At 36.6% G+C, this 27,101-nt stretch overlaps 1 protein-coding gene across 7 annotated transcripts in view; it reads left to right on the top strand.

The window, feature by feature from the left end:
• The window catches only part of LOC109051853 (receptor-type tyrosine-protein phosphatase U-like), a 229,222-nt gene that overhangs the window by 151,810 nt on the left and 50,311 nt on the right, over positions 1 to 27,101 (top strand). For 5 of the 7 annotated variants that reach the window (XM_042745001.1, XM_042745003.1, XM_042745007.1 and 2 more), the window contains exons 11-17: positions 685 to 787; positions 1,844 to 2,141; positions 10,056 to 10,092; positions 14,274 to 14,412; positions 16,532 to 16,561; positions 17,105 to 17,265; positions 20,847 to 21,034. In XM_042745001.1, the coding sequence (XP_042600935.1) occupies positions 685 to 787; positions 1,844 to 2,141; positions 10,056 to 10,092; positions 14,274 to 14,412; positions 16,532 to 16,561; positions 17,105 to 17,265; positions 20,847 to 21,034 (956 nt within the window). The remainder of the gene's footprint in view (positions 1 to 684; positions 788 to 1,843; positions 2,142 to 10,055; positions 10,093 to 14,273; positions 14,413 to 16,531; positions 16,562 to 17,104; positions 17,266 to 20,846; positions 21,035 to 27,101) is intronic. The other 2 variants (XM_042745004.1, XM_042745008.1) reach the window with 1 other exon arrangement.

Here is a 27,101-nt window from a genome sequence, read left to right on the forward strand (position 1 = left end):
ACTAGCGCAGTGATGGCAGCTCTTGTTCTTTCGACTCCAGATTTTCTGCTTGCTTTGGTATGCTGAAGGCTGAGACATTGACCCGTTTCCCTGTACCGGCTCACTAATTGACTTCCGATAATAAGCAGGAATGGGTGCAGGAGCTCTGTTCTGCGCTCACCCCTCAAGAGACTTTATAAAGGACTGTGGATCGCTCTCATCCGCCTCCATTACTGTGTTTCATTGCCCTTGTGTGGTGAGCTCTGTCTGGGGCGGGTTTTGTTCTCCATGGAGCAAAGCCTTCAAGTCAGTGGAAAACCAAGACTAATTTGAAAGATTTTTGTGTTACAGTTGCTGGGTGGTTGGGGCATTTTTTTTTTTTTCAAAAGAATAGATCAAAGATGAAACTTCTGTCATTATTTACTCATCCTCATGTCATTCTAAACCTGTATTTTAGGTCTCTGTTTAGTGATACTCTTCCCCTCCAGTGAGCTGTTAACTGCAAACGAATCACAGAGTTGAACTGACTGACTGATTGAGTCAGTAAGCTGAACAATATAAACATAAATCATTCAATACAGTTTGCAGACCAGCACAGAAGACTAGATCACTCGTCCAGTTCTCAAGTCACAGTGTTCATGCTGGCACAGGAATCCTTTTTGTTAATCACATCTGTTTGTTCTTTCGTTTCATTTCCCTTCACAGCACCAGCATTTGATTATGAAGACGTCCCCTCTCCACTGAGTGAATCTGAGAGTACCATAACTGTACTCCTGCGTCCAGCCTTGGGGAGAGGAGCACCTGTGAGGTAATAAACACAATATAACATATAAATGGTGAAATAATTATGTATATAATATACGTTAGGGATGTAACAGTACACATATTCCAGTGTGGGTCTTTCGGTTTGGTATGAATGTGTACCAAGCAAATCATTACTTTTTTTTTTTTTTTTTTTTTTTATGAAATTCAGACAATAAATGCCATTTTGGTGCTCTTTGATCAATAAATGCTCTTTGATGTGGTGCAACATATCGCTGTATACTAACGCCTAAGTTCTAATGTAGTGAGCACGATCATCCCTTCATCTTTATTATTAGTTTTAATGTGAAATATACATGAGTGAACATCTCACCTCTCACATAATCACTCAATTAGTGTTTCAACTGCGGAAAGACATCATTAAAACAGAAAAAAATGTCACGTATCATTGAATTTACCTCAGGCAAGTCATCAGTGTCTACATCTCGTAGCATATATTTGCTAGAGAAATGAAATCTAGTGAAGAGCATTTTGTAAAATGTTAGACTACCTATACTTCATAATATTTATTTTACCTGTTAGTGATTTCTTTTTTTTTTAATGTATATGTTTAAATAAATATTTTATGAAACAAGTTATGACTCTTTAAATTAGTACATTTCAGCAGCAAATATAATTTTTACATTTGCATACTTTTTTTAATTTTCATTTTAATTTGAGTGTTGATTATTACAGTTAAAATAAATAGTAATTGGATTTAAGTTTGGGCTCTGTTGTTAATTGTAACCTTATAGTTGGCCTAATGTAAAATCATATGTGATGTCAAGAGCGAGGTACGTCCCGAACCGTCATGTTTGTGTACGTTACACCCCATATATATATATATATATATATATATATATATTATATATATATATATATAATATTCAGAGTTACTATATATATACTGTATATATAATTATTATAAACATCTCATGGTATAATCTACTTCTGTTTTATTTAGTGATTGTTTCACTAAACACCTGAAGTTACGTGTTACAGTGAGTGGAAATACAGTGCAGTACAGTTCAGTGTGTAAAGTCTGCTCCATCTTCCTGTACAGCTTCTATCATGTGGTTGTGGTGGAGGAGGATGGCTCCAGACAGGTGAGGCGGAGGGAGCTGGGTCACATGGAGTGTTTCCCTGGTCCTTCCTCCCATGGGGAGAGTCCCGGAGGAGGTGGAGGGGCAAGTGGTGCTCCGCCTTATTACTACACCGCCGAACTCACGCCCAGCAGCTTACCTGAGGCTACACCATTCACTGTAGGGGACAACCACACCTACAACGGCTACTGGAACACACCTCTGGACCCCAGCAAGAACTATCTCATCTACTTCCAGGCCTCCAGCAACTTCAGAGGGGTGAGTGCCCAATCACATCTGCCCAATGAACACTCATATGCACTCCTTGTTAGTACACATTTTCTTGGGAAGAGAAGCCAATGAAAATTAGCAAATAGATAGAAATATTCCATAAACATAACTGATTGATTGATTGATTGATTGATTGATTGATTGATTGATTGATTGATTGATTGATTTTGGTCATTTTGATGTTCAAGAAGAATTGGGAAATTGTTTGGAGAGTTTGGTTTATTCCAAACATACCCATTCCAAAGTGATAGTGTTGCAAAATGCTTTAAATGAAGGTGTAGTTTATTTCATTTATTCATTCATTTAGAAAAGTGTTAACATCAGCAATAAAGCAAACATGTATGCTGAGATAAAGAGAGAAGACAGTGCCTATTAGGAATATTATCACTGAATAATAAATTGTTTGCCACCCCATCAAATATTATGTATTCAAGCATAAAAAAAGTGAAAGTGACATACAGCCAAGTATGGTGACCAATACTCAGAATTTGTGCTCTGCACTTAACCCATCCAAAGTGCACACACACAGCAGTGAACACACACCTAGAGCATTGGGAAGCCATTTATGCTGCGGCACCCGGGGAGCAGTTGAGGGTTCGGTGCCTTGCTCAAGGGCACCTCAGTCGTGGTAAAGCTGGCACGAGACTCGAACCCACAACCTTAGGATTAGGAGTTAAACTCTCTAACCACTAGGCCACGGCTGTATTTATCTGAGCATTGATCCTCTATCTTGAAATCTACATTGGGGTATCAACAACATATGCAGTCAATAAAACGTTTGTGAACCCTTTGAACATATATTTTATCTTTTTTTTTTCTTTTTTTCTTTTTTTTTCCTGCATTGCTTGCTTGTAAAATGTTTTCTGATCTAAAACAGGCCACAGGTGCTCCTGTGGCACAGTGGTAGAGCCTTGTGTTAACAGCGCAAAAGGTTGTGGGTTCAATTCCCAGGGAACACACACTGGTAAATTGTATATCATGAATGCACTGTAAGTCGCTTTGGATAAAAGCATCTGCTAAATGCGTAAATGTGAATGTAAGACATAAAGACTTAACTAACAGCACACAAACAGCTGTACTTATTTTTAGACCCGTTTTTTTCTTATCATCCACGTAATGATACACTGTCTACAAATGGAGAAAATTCTAGACTGTTGCTACTCTCTCTTTGAATGAGCAACAGAAGATCACTGTAAGAGCACTATGGACAAACCTAAGAGAACCCGAGGATAAAAGCAGACTTTTAAAAAATCTCTGCAAGCAGAATGAAATGAAATGATGAGACACAAAAGAAACCAGTGCTGCATAAGACATCTCTCACAATTGCCAAAGACCACATGGATGTTCCACAAAACGTCTTGAAAACTGGTCTGTGTATAGGTGAACACTGGAAAGAAAGAAGAAAAAAAAATCAGAATCAAAACATTTTACAGAAAGTTTTTTACTTTAGAATGCGAGGCAACAAGACAATGACTCAAAGCACACAAGTACAGTGGTGTGAAAACGTTTTTTATTGCATAGAGGGGGAAGTCGTGGCCTAATGGTTAGAGACTTGGACTCGTAATCAAAAGGTTGCGAGTTTGAGTCTCGGGCCGGCAGGAATTGTAGGTGGGGGGAGTGAATGTACAGCGCTCTCTCCACCTTCAATACCATGACTGAGGTGCCCTTGAGCAAGGCTCCAAACCCCCAACTGCTCCCGGGGCGCCGCAGCATAAATGGCGGTCCACTGCTCTGGGTGTGTGTGTGTTCACTGCTCTGTGTGTGTACTTTGGATGGGTTAAATACAGAGCACGAATTCCAAGTATGGGTCACCATACTTGGCTATATGTCACGTCACTTTTTTTTTATTAGTTGTCACATTAAATTGATTCAGATCAAACAAATTTTAATATTACACAACGATTACCCGAGTCAATACAAAATGCAGTTTTAAAATAATGATTTCATTTATTTCGAGAAAAAAAGCTGTCCAAACCTGCCTACGTGCACTACGTGAAAAAGTAATTGCCCCCTAAATCTAATAACTGGTTGTGCCACCCTTTGCAGCAATAACTGCCATCAAGCGTTTGCGATAACTGGCAATGAGTCTTTCACATCGCTGTGAAGGAATTTTGGCCTACTCTTCTTTGCAGAATTGTTTTAATTCAGCCACATTGGAGGGTTTTTGAGCATGAAAGGACTGTTTAAGGTCAAGCCACAGCATCTCAATCGGATTTAAGTCCAGACTTTAACTTGGCCACTCCAATACCTTAATTTAGTTTTTCTTGAGCCATTCAGAGGTTTGGGATCATTGTCCTGCTGCATAACCCAAGTGCACTTGAGCTTGAGGTCACAAACTGACGGCCAGACATTCTCCTTCAGGATTTTCTGATGGAGTGCAGAATTCCTGGCGAGTCGTCCAGGTGCTGACCCCAGACCCTCACACTACCACCACCAGGTTTGACTGTTGGTATGATGTTCTTTTTATGAAATGCTGTGTTGGTGTTATGCCAGGCGTAATGGGACACACACCTTCCAAAAAGTTAAACTTTGGTCTCATCAGTCCACAGAATATTTGCCCAAAAGTCTTGGGGATTATAAAGATATTTTTTGGCAAATGTGAGACGAGCCTTTGTGTTCTTTTTGGTCAGCAGTGGCTTTTTCCTTGGAACTCTCCCATGGATGCTGTTTTTGCCCAGTCTCTTTCTTATTGTTGAATCATGAACACTGACCTTAATTGAAGCAAGTGAGGCCTGCCATTCTTTAGATGTTGTTCTGGGTTCTTCTATTACCTCCTGGATGAGTCGTCGTTGCGTTCTTGGAGTAATTTTGTTAGGCTGCCCACTCCTGGGAAGGTTCTCCACTGTTCCAAGTTTTCTCCATTTGAGGATAATGGCTCTCTGACCGTGGTTTGCTGGAGTCCCAAAGTCTGAGAAATGGCTTTTTATAATCCTTTCCAGACTGATACATGTCAACTATTTTGTTACTCATATGTTCTTGAATTTCTTTAGATCGCGGCATGATGTGTTGCTCTTTCAGCATGCTTCACTTTGTCAGACAGGTTCTATTTCAGTGATTTCTTGATTCAACAGGTCTGGCAGTAATCAGGCCTGGGATTGGCTAGTGAAATTTAACAAAGCTTTCTAAAATAACGTGGTTAATCACAGTTCTTTCATGATTTAACAGGAGGGGACAATCAATTTTTCAAGTAGGGCCAGGTAGGACAGCATTTTTCCCTTAATAAATGAAATCTTCATTTTAAAACTGCATTTTGTATTTAAATGCATTATCTTTGTGTAATAATAAAATTTGTTTGATGATCTGAATATTTTAAATGTGACAATAAATCACACTTAATCATAAATCAATAAAAAATAAAAATAAAACATAAAAAATGGGAATGGGGCAAAAACCTTTTCACGGCACGGCAAATCAGCTAAAGAAAGTAAGTTCTGACCTTTTAGCCAATTAATATACTGTGACAGACAAAAATAGGACTATACTACTGTACCAAGACAATCCGGAAATACTGATAGACTGAAACTGAACTTGTGAGGTGGGATTTTTATAAGAAGCTGCAGGTAATGTTTTTCTGCCAAATAAGGATCTACAAGTTATTAAATTATAGGATTCACTTACGTTTCCCTCCCTTCATTGTGAATGAATAATGTATTAAATAAATAAATAATAATAAAAAAAATAATAAAATAAAAAATAAATGTGCAGTAGTGAATGTTATTAGTTTTGTCAGATTTTGTTTATCTATAATTGTAATTTAATCCAGCTTCATCCAGCAGGGAATAGCCTTTGCTGGCATCCTCTGGTTGTTTTTCTTGCATTGCCACATCAAGAAGATATAACTTCCCATGGATTCCCTACAGAAGCCCCATGATGTCTATATCAGTGGCTGAGCATTCATCAGTTTGTTCAGGAGTGTTCAAACAGTGAACGTTTTCTGTTGCTTTACAGGTGATGGAGTCTGTGACAATTTGTTGACTCTTTGACAAGATCCATTTGATCTGAATCATATAAGTGTCATACTCTTTTGGCCGTAGTTTAAAAGCTTAAGAGGTCATCGTCTTCTTCTTTAGTGTGCTTTCAGAATAGGTCTTATCAAGGTCTATTCAGCTCTTGAACTCTTTGCAAGGCAACACATAATATCCTCTTCAGCTCATCAACTCTTTGAGACCAGACTGATGGTTCTTTCCTGGCATTTTCATCAGATCATTTTCCATTTAATTTTCTCACTTGAGACATCAGCACAAGAGCCCATCTCAGACATCCCAACTCCCTCAGAATTTCCAAGAGCCTCTGGCATATTGATAGCAGCTCCCTGATGCCTGCAAATTATATAAAATACCCCAGAAACGCTGTTTCCACCTGGTATTAAGATGCATTTCAGTGCAAGTCGTCAACCAAAACAGGCATTACTATTTTCATCTGAGAATAAGAAGTGCATCTCCTGTGACCACTTATGTTCGAATTTTACATCACTTTGATGGAGTTGGAGAACAGAGGAACACTGCTGAATGAACAACCTATGACGGAAAGAAAAATCAAATGGAAATGATAAGAAAGATAGCTGTAATTTTTGGTAATAATGTTTAAATACGTTTTAAACTAGCTGCTTACCTGTTAAGGAGCTACTCTCTTGCTATCTTACAATATAAAGAGGCCAAACTCCAAGGTTCGAATGGATCAAATATGTCTTGTATACAGTTGCATATTTTATATGGTTCTGTCATGGTGGTTTTCCAATTACTATGAGTATTACAGACTATTTTACCCAATGTTTTCTCTCTCTCTCTTAATTATTATTATTATTATTGTTATTTGATTTCCTTGTTTTTTGGATTATTGTTGTGTCCCTAGTTTACAGTTTGACATATAGCATATTACAGCACATAGCATATTGTTCTTGACAATCATTTGTGAAGATTAGTTTGCATTGCTTTATCATTATTAGAGTAGCACTGTACTATAGGGAGGCTTAGATCATCATAAAAGTTAACTATGTGATGCATCGAAATGGGAATGCACTGCATCATAATAGGGGTGAATCGTATCAAATTACATCAGTAGCTGCTTCATATGTATCATTAATGTATCGTATTATTGGTTATGCATCAATATGTGTATCACATCAGCCTCAGTAATGGAGTTGCACATCCCTAGTGTTCTACATCCTACTAAGCAACCTGAAAACAAGAGACTCGGGTATCATTACTTTGTCTTTTAGGTCATTCTGACCAATAATGTATTATTACCTGTACTCATTGGCCTACCACATACTGTAGGTCTTCAACCCTGCTCCTGGAAATCCACTATCATGTTTAGTTCCAAGCTTCTCAATCAAGTGAACACCTTGATTAGCTGATTCAGGTCTGTTTGATTAGGGCTGGAGCCGAACTCTGCTGGACAGTGGGTCCCCAGGAGCAAAGTTTAAGGCATCTGGCGTAGCATCTACACATCAGACTTCAGGATTTCAGATTCAAAAGCAACAAAAATGTACTGAAATCAAAAAAAGATTCACCTAGTGACTTCTAGTAATGCTGAAGTCCTTGATTAGCTGGTTCAGATGTGTTTAATTAGGACAAGACGTAAACTCTGCTGTAAGGTGGCCCTTCCTAGTCTAAGACATTTTACAATTCCAGCAGTATTAATTCTTGCTTAAGCTTGATTAATGCACCAAAACCAGTTCTTTTGTTTTCAGTCAACTTTGATGTTGGGTGGAGAATTGACAAGAAAACTATATACAGTGATAAATTATGTATGCTAATATAATTAATGAGTGTAAATAACTACCACTGAAGAAATAATCTGCTTCTGTAGCAACCTTGGAAAGCTGTTTAAGGACATGATTCATTTGAGCACAACATAACATCCTATTTACTTCTATTAGGATGCTGCTTATTCAGTTGTTTGATGTATTGAGGTGATACGCAGAGATCCAGACTGTGGTACATGAAAGTTCCTCTGCAAGTGCAATAGAGAAAAGCATTTGATCATCAGTTGTCATTTTAATGAGGCCTGTGGAGTTGTATTCTGTCTCCTTGTCACGGAAATGACTCTGTAGTGTCCCTGAAGAAAAAAAAAAAAAAAAAAAGGTGGGGGTGGGGGGTTGTAGATTTAGAGAACAAGACAAACACACTCGGTTTGACTCATGTTGGCTGGCTGTCTCAACGCTACAAACAAAACAAAGGTACCATTGTATCCAATAATGGGATTTCGTTGGAAATCCCTCGTCTAATGGGAAGTAATGAATACATAATAGGCCATAAACAGCAACCACTCAATGCTGTCTGACACTCGCCGCTCAAAGTGAGTTTATTCTAGCACAAGATGAGTCAAATCCATTCAGGTTATTGTTTACCTGACCCACACGCATTTCCATCTTAATCAGCCTAAATAAATCTTTTTAACATGAGCGATTCTGAATGCTCGGCCGTGCTGTCACTTATTATTTTAACAATTATTTGTGATAATTAGGTGCAGGTTTGCTCTATTAGACTCGCACTGAATTTAAACAGTAATTACTCTGACTAAAGTGGCTTACTGCAGCTCAATAGGCATATGTGTTGGGTTTTAAAATAGACAAATGCATTTTAGAATAAAACAGAATTTATTAGTAGGAGAGGCAAGCATCACTATTAGTTTTGCTCCAAACCTTAATCCCGCTAATACGTTTTAAACTTCACTACATAACTCATCCCTTGACACTTGAGAGGCCCTCAAATTATGCAGCAAACTTTTGCAGTCCACTGACATTTTCTTCAGTGAATTATGCAGTGGCTATTCACATTCCCACGGACACATAAAAGTCAATCACATTTGTGGGTGGGACAGACAGATGCATTTTCACTCTGAATATTGACCATATTGAATTGTGGGAAATAGCTGGGCATCACCATCCTTAACTGCCACTTGTAAAGCAGTGTTGAGCGTGACCTGCATATCATACCGTATATCATCTGACAGCGATTAATTTCAGTGCTGCCCCTCAGTGCCCCACAACCTCGACAGAGGACTGCCGAACACATGTTTTAATGACATGTTAAAATACGGTGGTAAATATGTCACTTCTGCCCCAGTGAAAGAGAGGAGAAAGCAACTCGCTGCTGGTTTTCAATTTAAAAGGCAATTTACAGGCGGTTTGGGTGAGAAAGGTCTCGACTCCAATCTAGGTAGATGAATTTGCATAATTGCCACATAAAGCAACAATTTGCACCTGTAAATCTTAATTTGATAATATGTCCCTGTAGCTCATCCTGTTTGTGTGTGTGTGAGAGAGAGATGCTTAGGGCTGGATTGGACTCTTAGGCTCTGTTCCAAAACTTAGTGAGCTAGCCATGTAGACAGTACTTTAAGCACATCATAAGGGCATGATACTTTTTTTTTTTTCACTGAATCATGTGAACAGGGATCTGTATACGAAACTTAGAAAAAAAAATGAAAATAAATAACTTTTCTGTTTTGTGGTACATCATTTTTGTGGAAACAAACATATTGTATGTTACAGTTGGGTTAGTGGAATAGTAAAATACTATATATGTACCCTTAAGGTATTCCCTTTTTAGGGGTAAATAAAAAACAAAGAGGTCAAACTGTTTCTTGTGAGAAAAGCTGTTTGTACTGTATGTTGCTGATTATGTAAAGCAAGTCTCAGATTTTTTATTTTTTATTTTTGATGTAGACTTAGCAGACAACATATGTTGACTGTAGACAGCATTACAGCTTGACTGAGCCTTCATGTCCAGCTGATGTTCTCATTCATTTGCTAGTGCATGTCATCAAAGCTATTTCTATTTAATTCTGGCTGCCCGTGGGATTTCTAGTTAGATATTCACATAAATCACACACACGCTATGCTCTCACCCTCAGATAGCCCTGATAACTTGTATCCATTCTCTGTTTTATCCTCAGGAGACGCGGATCAACTGCATTCGGATCGCTCGTAAAGGTAATTCATTCTTTATCTGCACTGTTTACACGCTTGAGGGCATGTCTCATTGACAGTGCACATACATCAATGCTAACCAAATGTCCCTGCTGCGGACTCGCTCACACTTTGGCAAGAGATGAATGCGTATTTGTTACCTTAATGTGGCTCTTTCTCAAAACGCCAGCGGTGATAGTTGAGCACAATCCACCTAGTATTAGAAAATATTACAAAATCTCATTCAAGTTTGGCATAGTGAGCCAACATAATAGAAACAGACTGAAGAACAAAAAAAACAAAAAAAACAGATGAACAGATAAAGCCAAAAAGATTTGCATACAAGATATAACTCATATTTTTGCCATATATACCATTCACCATGCTCTACTGTTTGAACTACATGAATGCAGTATAAATTGCTCAGTGTAATGATATTAAAAATGACCTGACATGTGTTTGTATGTTTATGGTTATTTGAGTATTGCACAATTAGCAATGAAACTCCCAATTTATATTAGGTGGACTTATCTACTATGTACTTACATCAAAGTAAAAGTACAATGTACTTATTGTGTTCATTGCAAAACACTTCTGATGCTATTGAGGTGGGATATACAAGGTTAGGGACAGGTTTGGTGGTCTGGGTAGGTTTAAGGGTGGGCAAAGGTGTAAAGGATGGGTCAACAGTGTAACTATAAATGTAATTACAGAAATGATTTACAGATGTAATTAAATGCAGGTTTATATATATATATATATATATATATATATATATATATTTTTTATATATATATATATATATATAGTACAATGATCAAGCATGTATGCATACAATAAATGCTAATTGTACCAAATGATTAATTTAAATGTAAGTACATAGTAGTTAAGGCCACTTAATATAAAGAGGGACAGATATTTATTTACATCAAAGCCAAGCAAAACAAAATTAAACAAACAAACAAATAAATACATAAGGAAAGTTTTGTGACAGATAATATTCAGAGCCACTACTTCTTCATTTTTATGATATCTGCAAACAGTGGTTGCGTTTAAAAGCTTAGCCAACTGACTTGTTGTCTTGCTGCACTGTAAACCAATGAATTCACCAACATCATGTCAACAGTCTCCTCTGTGTCTCTCCATATCACCATATGGTGCCACAAGGATGTGCTGTTTCTACATGTATTTAGCTTTGATTTGAAATAAAACAGCGCATCCTTGTGGCACGGATGATACAGAAGAGCATACGCAGAGCTACACAGAGAAGACTGTTGACAAAGGAATTGTTGAATAAAGTCGTTATTTTTGTTTTCTTTGCTTACAAAAAAATGTTCCCATCACTTCATATAACCCAGATTGTACGTCTGATGGCAGATGAAGTATTCTGACGATGACTTTCATACCTTTTATGGACCTTGACACTGTTTTTACATGGCAGTCTATGGGACAGTCTCAGGCCTCCCGTTTTTCATCTAAAATATCTTAAATTGTGTTCCAAAGATGAACAAAGCTTTTACGGGTTTGGAACGACATGGGGGTAAGTGATTAATGACAAAATTTTAATTTTGGGGTGGAGTATCCCTTTAACAACTTGTACTTACTAAAAAGGGGTAGGGTTTGGTTTAGGATTATTGCATGTAAGAATTTATAATTTACTGTTATTAGTATAGTAAGTATGTGTGATGTGTAACAAGGACACTGTAAAATAAAGTGTTACTAAAATTAGTTCTACACATACACCAAAAAAAAAAAAAAAACCTTTGACATAAAACGACTGGACAATGTCTTGAGCTTTGGTAATTGTAGTATAAGCAGAATAATTAATGATGGGCTGTTGAATTATTGTAAAACAATGCAAAACCGAATGCATTCATAAAACAGAGTAGCCATATACTTCCCATAAAACTTCCCATAGTCAATATTTATAATTAGCATTTCCCAACATGTTCCTATTTATTGTAATAATTTTTGAAAGCATTCTGGAATTGAAATCTGTGAATGATACATGGTTCTCATAAGAGCATCTGGAGATTCGGTAGATATATACACACACAGTATATATGAATATATATATATATGAATAATAATAATAATAATAATAATAATAATGCACTTCATTTATTTAGTTTTTTATATATAAATTACTAGACAAAATAATAAAGTGCAATAATACTATAACATTTTAAAATAAAAAGGGAGTATTAATATATATATAGTATATAATATATATATATATATATATATATATATATATATATCTATATATATATATATATATAATGGTAAACTTAAAAATAAAATGCTAATATTACACTTTTTAATGAAAGGTGTAATTACTTCATCATTTTTGTAATTAGCTTTCAAGTACATCTTTATAAAGCAGTTAAGGAATTGAAATACATGCTGTGAAAAGGTGCTACTACCATTCTGTTATAGCCCATAAAATATGTCCTTTTAACCTCCTTGTTTTAAGCATAGTGTTCTGTTATTTAGGAATTTATTTCATCAATGATATTGTAATTAATGTTGCTACAGCAGATGGCATAATGATGCACTTCCATCCCTGTGATTTTTCAAATGGCAATTTCTGCTTTTGGAAGCACCGCAGGGGCTTAAATTAATCGAGAGAGAGATTTCATGCTGTTCTCTGGAGCTGTTTGGAAATTGACTGCACTCACAGAGAGAGAAAATGGAGACGCAGAGAGCCACAAAACTGGAGGAACACGTTCAAAATGGCTGCCAGTTTCAGTTCGTGACTCTCTTGGTCAAGTTTGCGATCAGTAGGCGCAGCCGTCATCAAGGGACTCTCGAATGGTCGAATGTTGGGCTTGCTGAAATGTTGCCAGATTGTGTATGTGCAGGCTGTTTCTTTCTGAACTGGATTGAATAAAAAAATAACTGTTGCTCTTGCCAAAGCTGTTTGGAATGAGACGTCCAAATCCTCGGTTGTTTTTCAGAGTGGGCAAACTTTCTAAAATGTGTTGAATTTAAGGCACTAGATTGTCAGCACTGCATGTTCCAGCCTGTTCCCATATCATTTTTGAGTTGAAATAATATCGGCTTTGGCTATATCTGTGCTTTTTTCAAGGAACAGGAAGCCCAAATGGCATCATACTATTTGGGAAGGGAGACAAAGTTGGCTGTAAAAAAATAGTTTTGAAAGTTCCTCCAGTATGCTCAGTTTTGGGAGCTGGACCTTTGATAATCTAACCAGAAACGGCCACCCGTGCATCGCTGACCTGACCCCAATTTGCCAGAGACCCAGTCTGCTCTCGCTCCAAGGGCACCCGGGTTGAGCTTCTCCCCCTGTGGCTCGTTCATGTGCTGCTTGATGCTGATAAACTGTTTCTTCATCTCCCTCCAACCACTGCGATACCTTTAGCAGATTAACATGCAGTCATGCTTTGCCAGCATTACCTGGCCTCTGTTCTAATCTTCTAATGCTCATCTGCTGCTTGAGATAATGTGCTGTGCTGGAGTATTAGGGCTTTGACTGGGCAAATTATATCTCAGTATTTTCAGTGTTTTGATGATTTTAAAATATATCTCTCGATGTAAATTTATTTGCTGAGAAAATGCTTAAAAATGTGTTTTACATATAGGACCACTGTCAGACTTGTATATTTTCTAGAGAAAGCATAATAATAATTATGTTTTTGATATTTCACATAGCCCTAAATAGCAGAATTAAATTTTTATTTGTGTAGTTTTACTGTAATACTAATATTTAGCTAAATGCAGAGTTTTGTCATGAAATTTTATATGGCACAGGCTGATGGGTCTTTAACACAAACTGATGATATTTACAGTGTTAAACTTGGCACAAGCTGATTCATCCATGTGGCATACACAGCCAATGACCTTTCTGTGTTATATTTACATGACATTCACTAGAGCATTTCATAGTACGCTTTCAGCATTCCACTTAAACCCTTCACCTCCCCAGCTCCACCTGTATAGATCTGGTATGGGTTATTATATATGCTATTTGTGCAGCAACAGTATTTCTTAAATGCTCACAGCACCGTATCACCGTATGCATTGGCAATAGCAAGTTCCTGTACTTGCTTTGCAGGTGATCTCTTCCACAAAGACCAAATACATTAACACTGTAATATCCATTACCATGCTAAAATCATGATATGAAGTAATTGGTCTCTCTCTCATTTCCATTTATTGACTCTTTGTCTTTCTCCTCTCAGAGGCCTGTAAGGACCATAAGCGAGCTCTGGAGGTTTCCCAGCATGCCGAGGACATGGGGCTGATCCTGGGGGCCTGTGCCGGGGGGCTGGTTGTGCTCATCCTCCTGCTGGGAGCCATCGTGGTTATTGTGAAGAAAGGGTAAGCATGTATGCACTCAGATCCAATTAAAAGCAAATGCAATTCTAGATGTTCTTCAAAGTGTCACATCACAGCAGCAGCTGCGGCCAGAACCAGTGCGCAAAAACGCTTTAACACAGCTTCAAAGGTTTAACTGATTAAATTAGAGCCGGCTCCTAACTCACAGCAGAAATATTGTTCAGACATGACAAATTCTAACAGAATCTTCTGTTACGCTTTGGGAACAGCGAGGGCAGGTATGTTAAGTACCTCAGAACGGCATTATTCGCTATTATTATATGGCTCTTTGGAATACGTCATTGTGATTGGTTAATCGCTGTATTCTGCAGATGCGCAGTAATAAATGCTACAGTCAGCTGGTCATTACTTCAAACTAAAGGCCTTTGGTTTCATACATGTAATCTCCACACAATGCTGAAGTTTATTTTGCTGTTATGACTGGCTGGATGTGTGGAAATGTGTTTTTCGCAGGCTGTTATTCAATGACTCATGCTGAATGTGAAGTACAGCTCTTTGGTTTACTCTCTGAGAGAAGATAATAAGTGTTTTCACATATATAGGTAATGCTCATGTGTGGATAAGAGTATTTTTTTGATTTACCTTAAATGCTGGTAAATCACCTCAGGCATGGCTAAAGGAGTGCATAAAACATTGCATATTAATACTGCATGTGAACAAAACCAACATTAAAGTTAACTATTCTCTACCAAAAATCTGTCATAATTTAAATTAGCATAGTCATTTTCAAATAGTTTCTGATATTTATGAATAATAGTGACCCCTTTATTTGTGAAATGCTTACATGAGTCCAAAGCACAACGTAAATTTAGCTAACAAATAAAAACAACAGACAGCTCATTAAGCATATGACTTTTTATCTATCTATCTATCTATCTATCTATCTATCTATCTATCTATCTATCTATCTATCTATCTATCTGTCTATCTGTCTGTCTGTCTGTCTGTCTGTCTGTCTATCTATCATATGTCTGTCTATCCATCTATCTGCCGTCTGCCTGCCTGTCTGTCTGTCTATCATCGGTCCGTCAGTCCGTCCATCCATCCATCCATCCATCCATCCATCCATCCATCCATCCATCCATCCATCCATCTCTTGTAAAGTTGAATTGTTTTGTGACACATTTACAAAACAGAGTGCTAAAATATGCTATTCAAACTGTTGATATCAGACTGATATCAGTGATCTTTTTCAAAATAAACTCTAAACCTCTAAAAGTTAGGATTTTGCTGAGGGATCTGCAGAGCAGCTGGTGCTACACACAGACAGAAACAGCACAATATTTGACATAAACCTCTATTGTACTCATTTATCATCTGTGTGACTTTAGAATGTTCTAGAAGTTCAGTCATTTTTTTTTTTTTGTTCTGAAAGTTAAAATGTTTTCATAATACATTCATAATACGTCATCTTTAACACATCAATTACAATGTAATTTGTCATCTTATAACCAAAGGGAAACATCAAGCACATGCCAGTCACATAAATAATTGCTCTGCAAAATCTGAATAGAGAGATATTTTATAAAACCTTGTTTTAAAAAAATTTGTGCATCACTACAATATTATTACTATTGTGTTTTTAAGGCATTGTAATGTATATAAATTAAGAGTTTAAGCAATGACTAGGTTCTAAAGAAGCCAACACAATTAGCTCAAATAGTTGACGAATATGAAACTCAAAAATAATAAACAATTGTTCATTCAGATTCAGATAAATTGTGACTACCTACTACAGTAGATCACCAGCAAATTATTTGAGAGAGAAAAGCCAAATAGTGAAACCAGTTGGGAACCAGTGTCCTTTCATATGTGTCATGTGGCATGAAGACAAAGACAGATGTTTATCTCAGCATCTTTGAGTAATTAACATGGTAACTTGTCTGATAACTTGTAAATTAAACACTAGAGCATGATAGCACAGGTCAGTGGATCGATTCCCAGATAATGCATGCATTTAAAACATGTAAAGCTTGAATTCAGTGAAATTTACTTCAGATAAAAGTATTTGCCAATTGCATAGATATAAATGTACTAGAAGAAAGGCTAACTTACATGTTTTTTTTTTTCTTTCTTTTTTTTCTGTCTTCATGCTCTCCAGAAGGGACATCTATTCTTACCCTTACTACCCGTAAGTCATTCCCTCATCAGCTTCCATTCTTTTCTCATCAGCCGCTCTTGTTTAGCTTTGATTTATTGGAGATTAGCCAAATTTTCAATGTCTCTTTGCTGTCAGTATCTCCCCTGTTTTTAATATAGTGATGTTAGTATGTATGTGTTATTGATTAAATATGTGGTTTGAGGAGAGGTGTGTTACTGCTTTTATACATTTTTCCCTTCAATAAAATGGATACAATTCCCCTAGGCATACATTGAAGTTGCGACCACTGTCACATCTAGAAATAATAATAATAATAATAATAATCATGACTTTTGACCAGTTAGAAACCAGCCTAGCAAAAGCATGGGAACATGCCATAACCACTGACCTGGCCAAGTCCCACCTACATTTTCTCTACATTTAAAGCTGTAGATCCTATTACTGCTGATTGCATATTTCCCACAATCCTCTTCTATTATTAATCCTCTCCACTTATTTTAATGTATTTTCTCTTTTCCTCTCATTTACAGTCCTTTCAGTCTCTGTTCATTTGTTGTCTTTCATACTCTGCAGCAGGAAGAAGGTGAACATAAACAAGGCGGTGATGACGTATCGTCAGGAGAAGACGCGTAAGCTGGGGTCACTCGACTGCAGTACGACAGAGCACAGTACACTGCAACAGGACGATCGCACCACGCACACCTTCATGGACTCACATAACTGCACTGCTAGAAGTAAGTACACAAATACACACAGCGGAAAGAGTTGCTCCTTACACATACAAACTTTAATCTTCAGACAAAGGGTAGGGGAAGTGACCAAGGTCTAATATCTCAATATAAGTAATCAGGCCCAGTTACAGAAAACTGTATGATAAAAAATAAATAGCGAAAATAAATAAATAAATAAAAGTGTTAAGGCCGTTTTTGATAATTCAAAGCCTCCACCTCCCCCAGTTCCATCTTTCTATATGTGTGTGTGTGTGTGTGTGTGTGTGTGTGTGTGTGTGTGTGTGTTAAGGATGCATCGAAATGAAAATTCTTGGCCGAAGTCGAAACCGAACAAAATGAAACACTGGTCCGATGGCCGAATACCGAAAACACGTTTTTTCAAGTTTTTTCATCGAAATGAAATTTTTTTTTGTTGTGTCTTTCTTTTTTTTGAAAGACAAATAATTTGTTAAAAATATATTTTTTATATATTTTTAACACTGTGAATTTTTTTTAATTATTGTAGAAGATTATTATACCAACAAAGCACAATTTAACTTAAAATTAATAAGTCAGTAACATAATATTCTTTTGACCCTTCTTGAATCAAGCCTGTATTTTTACTGTACAGAAGACTTCTTTTAAAACATTAGAACATATAACAGATCACAATTTGAACACTGTGTGAATGTAATAATAAATTTATTAACAGACTTGTTGAAATTATTATCATTATTATTGTCTTTTTTTTATTTTTTTATTGTTTTATTGTTTTTATTTTATTTTAATGAATCTTTATTTTATCTTTTTTATGAATAGATTTAGATTTTTCTCAAATTTTGGCGGAAATGCGCAGGAAGACCTCAGTGCTTCTTTTTACTGACAACAGCAGATTTATAAATGAGTCTCATTATGAATACGTCACACATATCGCATTGTTACATGCCTTGTAAAAAAAAAAAAAAAAAAAAAAAAAAAAACATAAAAATGTGACTGAGCAACTGACGAGTAACACTGGTTGAGCGCAGATTTTCCTCGCTCTTTGGACTTTGAACCCTGGTTAACAAGCAGATCTGTCAGAATAGATGCAATGCGTACGTGTATTAGAAAACATAATGTTCTGCAGTTTATTTACTAATTGTTTACGGCCATTTCACGATTTCAATCATCACACAGTAACCAGCAACAATCACCCCTTCCTCTTCTCATTGAAGACATGCGCTGCAGTACTAATCAGTCTCTTGCTGTCTGTGATTGTAATGATTTTTGCGTCTTTCTTGGACAGTTTTAAATGCTTCACACTGCTGACATGTTTGTTTCATTGCGCCTCTCTACGCTGGTTGCTATTTGATTGCGTTACATCATTGTTTGGTACAGTTTATTCGGTCTTTTCGCTTATTATTATAATTTAGGTTTACGAACATTTGGTGCATCCCTAGTGTGTGTGTGTGTGTTTGTGTGTGTGTGTGCTATTGTAAATAATCCAGTGCCAGTAACTTCATCTAGTTGACACCCATAACACGGGAAAAATAAGAAGATAAGTCATGTAGTACTGTCACACAAAAAGTTTATGAAAGTGAGACACTTTAACCGTGCTTGAAAAAAGTTTGCTCAGCAGTGTGTTTTTATTTTATATTTTTATTGTCAGACACCCTAGTCTATAGGAAGTGCCAATCACCAGTACATAATTTTTTACACTTATGTTATGGTTACCTTGGTTACTTATGGCTAACTTTTTCCTCTGACACCTTAAACTGGTTTTGACACTCCTTCGAGTGTGATTTGTTGACTGAAAAAGAGAAAGCACAAAATAAACAACATAAGATGAATATGAAGATTTGACTGATCATATTATTATTAGTAGTAGTAGAAGTGGTAGTATTAGTTTCTCTAGATATTGCAATAACAACATTATTACGATGTAATAATTTTATTTCTGATAAGTGTAGTGTAAGTTTGAAATTGCAACATTAATTTCTAATACTAAGACATTTCGTACAGTGGCTAAGCAGCACCCATGCACTCTCTCTCTCTCTAAATTGCAACATTAATTTCTAATACTAAGACATCACCCTCTCTCTCACCTCTCTCTCTCATCTCTCTCTCTCTCTCTCTCACACACACACACACACACACACACACACACACACACACACACACACACACACACACAAACACACACATTCTCTCTCTCTCGCCAATATATAATGCATGTATTAGAATGCTGGTGGACAAGTGAACAGTGAGATGATTACAGTCATAGTACACACCTGATATTGATCATCTCCATTAATCATTGTTTGCATCTATCTATCTATTATGCATCACTATAATCAATCTACACATATTACAAATCTTCCCCCTGCTCTCTGAGTCTTGAGTCAGTGTCGTGATCGTCCCCTGGAACAGACAAGTGTTGTTGGGTGCCTGTAAAATGAGAGCACTGGCTCCCTGCCTGTCTCCAGATGTTTGTGCTTATGTCATGTACTTGGCTGTGTAGCACTGGTTTGAAATATTCTATTCTATTTCCCAAATTCTGACTATTGACTAGAAGTCTATGTGGGATGGATATTTTAGTCCAGCTCATACACAGATATGTGTCATATTTTGTCCCCCCCCATTCACATTTGTTGCTTAGCAATATGCACTTTTAAAAACATAAAAATAATAATAATAATTAAAAAAATAAAAACATTTAAGTAACTTTTAATTTTTCTTGATATATATATTTTTTTTTATATTTTGCAAGAGCCCCTGAGTCATTTAATTCTCCCACTTTCCACACATTCATCACTATTCCTCCCACACCCACTCTCAGCAATTAAAAACGTATCCTGTGCCGCACTCTGTTGGGTCAGGTCCCACGCGTCCCATGGGATTGCAGACCTCTATTTCAAAGCTTTTTGCAAACCCTTTTGACTAATTAGTTCAATAGTGTTTCATTTGCAGTGCTAGTTAAACAGCTGACAGAAACTGATTCCTGAAGATGATCACACTTTATTTCAATAGTCTATTTTATTCTTTGTTAAATATATACATAAATAAGTAAATTTTGTTAGTAGTAGACTGTCAGGTTATGGTTAAGGTTAGCAGAAATAGTTAGAAGAGTGTGTAAAGTAGACTATCAAATGATGCATTCCCCAATAATATCATGAGGGAAAATTATTATCTGATCAGTACACGGTTATCTCCATAACCAGACAAGGATTTATAAGTAATATTTTACTGGGGCACAGCAGTATGTTTCTGGAGCTTGTGCCCCAGTAAAAGAATCTGACAACACCCTTACAAGGAAGATAGATGGTTCAGAAATGAATCTACACAAGCCATCTTCATCGAGTTGGACCAGCATAGCTTGTTCGCTTCTAACAACACCTTTCTAACATCTCTACCCCTGTAGTTTTGCTTCATTTCACACTCGCACAGCCACAGCGATTCACAGTATCAGGAAGACAAACTCGCTCAGCTGTTACGATTCACACCTTCAGTGAAGCTGCTCCCACTGCAATTTGCAAGTTACCTTTGAGTGCACTGTAGCTTCTTTCCCTTTGTGCCATGGTCTGTTTGTGTATATCTTTCTCTTTCTTCTTCCTCTCGGTCCTCAGATGAGCAGCGCAGCACGGTGAATGAGTCCAGCAGCCTGCTGGGTGGTTCTCCTAGAAGACACTGCAGGAGGAAAAGCTCTCCATACCACACAGGGCAGCTGCACCCGGCTGTGAGAGTGGCAGACCTGCTCCAGCACATCAACCAGATGAAGACAGGAGAGGGCTACGGCTTCAAGCAGGAGTATGAGGTGAGACTCTGTTGAGGTTACAGTGGTTTTGACAAGCAATTCTGAAAGCATATGCGTGCTGGGTCAAATATAAAAAAAACAATAGCTTGGAGTGATGACAAACTTAGGAAACTTAGGAAAAACTTGAAGCAAAAGTGTTATTACACCTACACTGGTTCCAAATAGCAATTAGACAATTAAATTACACTTAAAATGAATGTCTGCCATAGATAGATAGATAGATAGATAGATAGATAGATAGATGGACAGACAGACAGACAGACAGGCATAGATAGATAGATAGATAGATAGATAGATAGATAGATAGATAGATAGATAGATAGATAGATAGACAGACAGACAGACAGACATAGATAGATAGATAGATAGATAGATGGATAGATAGACAGACAGACAGACAGACAGACGATAGATAGATAGATAGATAGATAGACAGACAGACAGACAGACAGACAGACAGATAGACAGACAGACAGACAGACAGACAGACAATAGATAGACAGACAGACGATAGATAGATAGAAAGATAGATAGATAGATAGATAGATAGATAGATAGATATATAGATAGATAGATAGATAGATAGACAGACAGACAGATGGTAGGTAAGACAGACAGACAGACGATAGATAGACAGACGATAGATAGATAGATAGATAGATAGATAGATAGACAGACAGACAGACAGACAGACGATAGATAGATAGATAGACAGATAGGTAGATAGATAGACTGACAGACAGACGATAGACAGACAGACAGACGATAGACAGACAGACAGACAATAGATAGACAGACAATAGATAGATAGATAGATAGATAGATAGATAGATAGATAGATAGATAGATAGACAAACAGACAGACAAACAATAGATAGATAGATAGCTAGGTAGATAGACAGACAGACAGACAGACAGACAAACAGACAGACAGACAATAGATAGATAGATAGCTAGATAGATAGATAGATATATAGATAGACAGACAGACAGACAGACAGACAGACAGACAGACGATGGATAGATAGATAGATAGATAGATAGATAGATAGATAGATAGATAGACAGACAGATAGACAGATAGACAAACAGATGATGGATAGATAGATAGACAGACAGACAGACAGACAGACAAACGATAGATAGATAGATAGATAGATAGACAGACAGACAGACAGACAGACAGACGATAGATAGATAGATAGATAGACAGACAGACAGACAGACAGACAGACAGACGATGGATAGATAGATAGATAGATAGATAGATAGATAGACAGACAGACAGACAGACAGACAGACTAGACTAGACTAGACTAGACTAGACTAGACCAGACAGACGATAGATAGATAGATAGATAGATTGGTATAGACTAGATAGGATAGATAGATAGATAGATAGATAGACAGACAGACAGACAGAGATACAGACAGACAGACATATAGAGACACAGACGATAGATAGATAGATAGATAGATAGATAGATAGATAGATAGATAGATAGATAGATAGATAGATAGATAGATAGATAGATAGATAGATAGATAGATAGATAGATATGGTGAGCAGACAGGACTTTCAGAAAAATTAAAACAGTATGTATATTCTCAAATATTTTCATTAAGAAGCTCTTAGCCCTTATTCTAAAAAGTGTGTTTTATAATAACATAGATTATTCAAGAACGTGACTCGTCATATGTAAGTTTTTTCATATCACCCCTTCACAAAAAGACATTTCTCATTCAAAATATTCCACTTATGTATTAATAATACCTCCAGTTCTTCTTTGCCCTCACCAGGCTTTCTCAATAGAATACAGATATTCTTTTTGAGTCATTAATCTGAGCCCGCGGGGCACATGAATCCCTCCTCTGGAATCCATGCTTCAGATTTTTCTTTTCGTTCTGTCACTGGAAAAGGACTGTGGCTGTGAAACTCTAGTATGGTTGCTGTGGCCATCTCATCTGTTTCTGCTGAAAACCTCTTCAGTGTTTTTGCTAAATACATTATTAACATGGTATAGGCTGATACATAGTAATGTCATAGGAGGCCCGGAGAGTTCTCTGATGGTCAACATTCACACATTACCAAACTGAAGCTTGTCCCTCTAAGATGTTCTAAGTCTGTAACGAGTCTGCAACAAAATACATTGCATCATAGCCAACTCACAGCCCAAGCCCGTCGCCCACACTGCTCTATAATGCACACTAGTGTTTGGATCTGTGTTGTTTTTATTTCCAGCCACAAGAATCCAGAGCATTGCTATAGTTATCACCATGTCAACTATCATGAGCTCAGAAGTGACTCCTGTATTTCATAACATACTAAAGCACATATGAAGTACTGGATGGTAACAATTTATTTTAAGGTGTTCTTGTTACATGTTACATGCCCTTTCTATTATAATAATAATAAATGATGCATGATTACATGCAGGTAACCCTAAAACAAACCCTAACCCTAATACATGTAGTCAATTAATATTACTCAGTACATAAATGTATAATTACACTGTAATTAAATAAAGTGTAACCTACTGGATTCTAATTATTTTTATGGATTATAATTTATTTCATTTAAAGTTATTATTTTAAATTTACTAATTGCAAATTAATTATCACAAATGTTTAATTATAAATATGTTTAAGTACATGACATACAAGTCCTACTTACTTGGGTGGAAAAAAAAACTATTTGCATTTATTTGACAATTTAAACTATAATGTATTTCATTAAATTACAAATAACATTCAATTAACTGCCCAAAAACTTTACATTAGAAGTATTTTCCTTTAAAATACATTATATGCTAAAATTTACTTTTTCACAAGGGGTGGCTGTGCTTTTTTATTTATATATTAGGCTATTCATTAATGGCAAAACATGTGCTGACATTTATTTTACTGTTTTGGTGTCTGCAATGCTGCTCCCAAAAGTTGATTCTCAACCTACTACACAGTGGAATTACTTAAAAATAACTGACAAAGCTCATAATCATACAGCAAGTCAATAATGTCAGTTCACGCAATTTAGGACGATTGTGTTTATATCAACATGGACCATACTGGAGTTTTTATGAGCGGTACTACCTTTTTAGCCGACCTGGTGTTCGGTTTGCAGGTGCAGACCTGTGTTCAGAAAATCCTCCAGTTAGTTCACTGTAAAATTCACCTTATCCAAACAAACCAAAGTCTGATGTCAAACAATCCCAGCATGCAAAAGTTCTTGTGTGAAAGCACCCTTAGTGAGTTTATAAATGTATAAATATATGTCAATTCAAAGAGCAGTCTGATGGTGGAACTGCATGAAGCCTATTTTGTTTGACAGTCTGCTGTCCCAAAATGATGTTCAAAATCTTTCTTGCTAGGTCGCTTTAGAGTTCAAAGAATCACTATCTTCAAGAGATGAGCAAGAGCAAGAGAAATGTTTTGAGGTGGAGACAGAGATATTGATTATGTGATTTGGTTGAGGAAGAATGAAAGAATGGCAGTCTTTGATGAGAATGTCACGCTGTGTAGCAGCTGAGCCTGGGGTGATCTTCAATGACAACAGGACCGATGAATGGAGAGAGAAAGAGAAGAGATGGTAACTGAAAGAGAGGTTGAACTACAGAACTGTACCCTAACCAGAGACAAAGTGTCCAGAATCAAGTGTTTTTGTCTGTTCTCACTGAAAGCAAATGCTGAGTGAATTGACAGTCACAGCCTATCAGAACTCATTTCATATCCAAAAAGCTGTTTTGGATATTTATTGATGATAAATATGTAAACCAGTTTTTTGGGCGTTCAGTTTATTAATATAGATAGTATGCAGAAGTATGCAATTCAAATACATACTGTAGATCTTTATTTAAGGCCTACTTGTTTGGCTTCAATCTTTGTAGTAATTACAACTAATCTCTCTCAATCTGTACAGTGATTTCTGGTATTGTATTTCTGGTAAGATTGCAGTGCTGTTACACTCATTTGAATGCTTTGTTCTATAGTCAGTATCTGAAATCAGTAAAATCTGCTCATTTGAATCTTCAGGGGTCATCAGACTCAGTCCTGGAGGGCCGGTGTCTTGTAGAGTTTAGCTCCAACCCTAATCCAAACACACTTGAACCAGCTAATCAAGCTCTTACAAGGTATACTTGAAACTTCCAGACAGGTGTGTTGAGGCAAGTTAGATCTAAACTCTGCAGGACACCGGCCCTCCAGGACCAAGTCTGGTGACCTCTGCTCTGGATATTACAGTGAAAATGAAATTGCCTTTCATTTTCTTCTGCAACATCTGGATCTAATACACACACTGAATAGTTTATGAACTTTAGCTCAGGGTTTTATAAATACGATCACCCTAGATCTATTATTGACCAAACTCTTGGACATGAATGTCTTCCTGACAAATCAGAAGCAGTGCGTTCTGCTCTTTCCAAATGTCAAACCATTAGTGCAAATGCACCACAAAGATGTGGATGGTCTCCTTCGACTGCACTTCTAATGATTTCTTAGTCAAAACTGCAGAAGTTTGCAGAAATGACCACTGTCATTGGTCTATTTAAAAAGGGAAATTGTCACTCTTGACATCAACAGCACTAAGGCTGTTGAAATGATCATTGATTTGAGGAAACACATCCCAGGACTTTCCTTCCAGGCAATCAAAGGTTCTCTAGTCAGTGTGGTCTGATTCTAATCTCAAACACTCTCAGATGAAAACATTCAGTCTGTCAGAAAGCACATCAAAGCATGAACATCCTCAGATATAGTACAGTTCTACAGATGTAACACTGAAAGTGTGATCGTGTCTTCTGTCATTGTTTGGCTTTGCTAATGATTGTTCAAAGAAACCGCTACAGCACATTATCTGGTGCTCTGATACAGCAATCGCAGCCAGATTCCCTCTCTGGCTCAACTCTACACTCTTAAAAATAAAGGTGCTTCAAAAGGTTCTTCAAGCGATGCCATAGAAGAACCATTTTTTTTTGCTCAAAGAAGAATTATTTAGTAGGTTCTTTAAAGTACCATCTGTTTCTTACCTTTTTATAATCTGAAGAACCTTCTTTCTCCACAAAGAACCTTTTGTGAAACAGAAAGGTTCTTCAGATGTTAAAGGTTCTTTATTGAACCATTTAGACAAAAAGGTTATTTTATGTCATCGTGAAGCACCTTTATTTTTAAGAGTGTACAGGTCCAGAACAGCCAACAGGACACACAAATTTTTGAAGATCCCCTGTGCCCTGGTAACTGCTTGTTTCAAAGGCTTCCCTCAATAGTGTGCAATCTAAACAGACACTGGCACAGCTTTATTAACACTGCACTGTTAAAAAAAAAAAAAAAACACCAAAAAATAAACCAAACAAACTTTAGTTTACACTAAAAGACGGCAGCTGTTTGCCAGATGTTTACGATAAAAAATATGGTAGCAACAATTCGGGTTTTAAAGATTTCACTTAAATTTTACTTTTTAATACTGTAATTTCATTAACTGATATAATGTTAATATACCAACCTACTGAAGTACTGAAATCTACTAGACACTACACGCCATCAAGTTAACACACATGAAACTGAAATAATGCAATACACATTCATTTAACAACATTAGATGTAACATACAACCATATGTAAAAAAAATAAATAAATAAATAAATAAAAATAAATAAATAAACACATAGTTATTTTAAAAAAATATATCAAATTTGAAATATAATGCAGGGAATTCTGGGAATGTCAATTTACAGTTATTCACTGTTAATTATATGTTGTTTTTCCACTTCCAAAAACGGTATACTACAGTAAAATTACATGTAATGTCTAATATAGTTTTTCACCATATATAGTAGGGGAATGTACCGTTAACCATTAAGGTTTTTTTTTTTTTTTTTTTTTTTTTTTTTTTTGTTGTATTTCATTTTGTAGTTTTTTGTTAGTTTCATGGTCATTTTTACAGTTTGTATCTCTGTTGCAGGACCTCAGTTATAGCAGTGTCTCCCTGATAAATAAGATTGAAATAGGTGGATTTTATAATAGTGTGTACACATACAACAGAAATATCAGAAACTGAAGTGACTGACGAAATAGCTTC

The sequence above is a fragment of the Cyprinus carpio genome, chromosome B19 (genome assembly GCF_018340385.1).
Source record: "Cyprinus carpio isolate SPL01 chromosome B19, ASM1834038v1, whole genome shotgun sequence".
NCBI classification, from domain to species: Eukaryota; Metazoa; Chordata; class Actinopteri; order Cypriniformes; family Cyprinidae; genus Cyprinus; species Cyprinus carpio.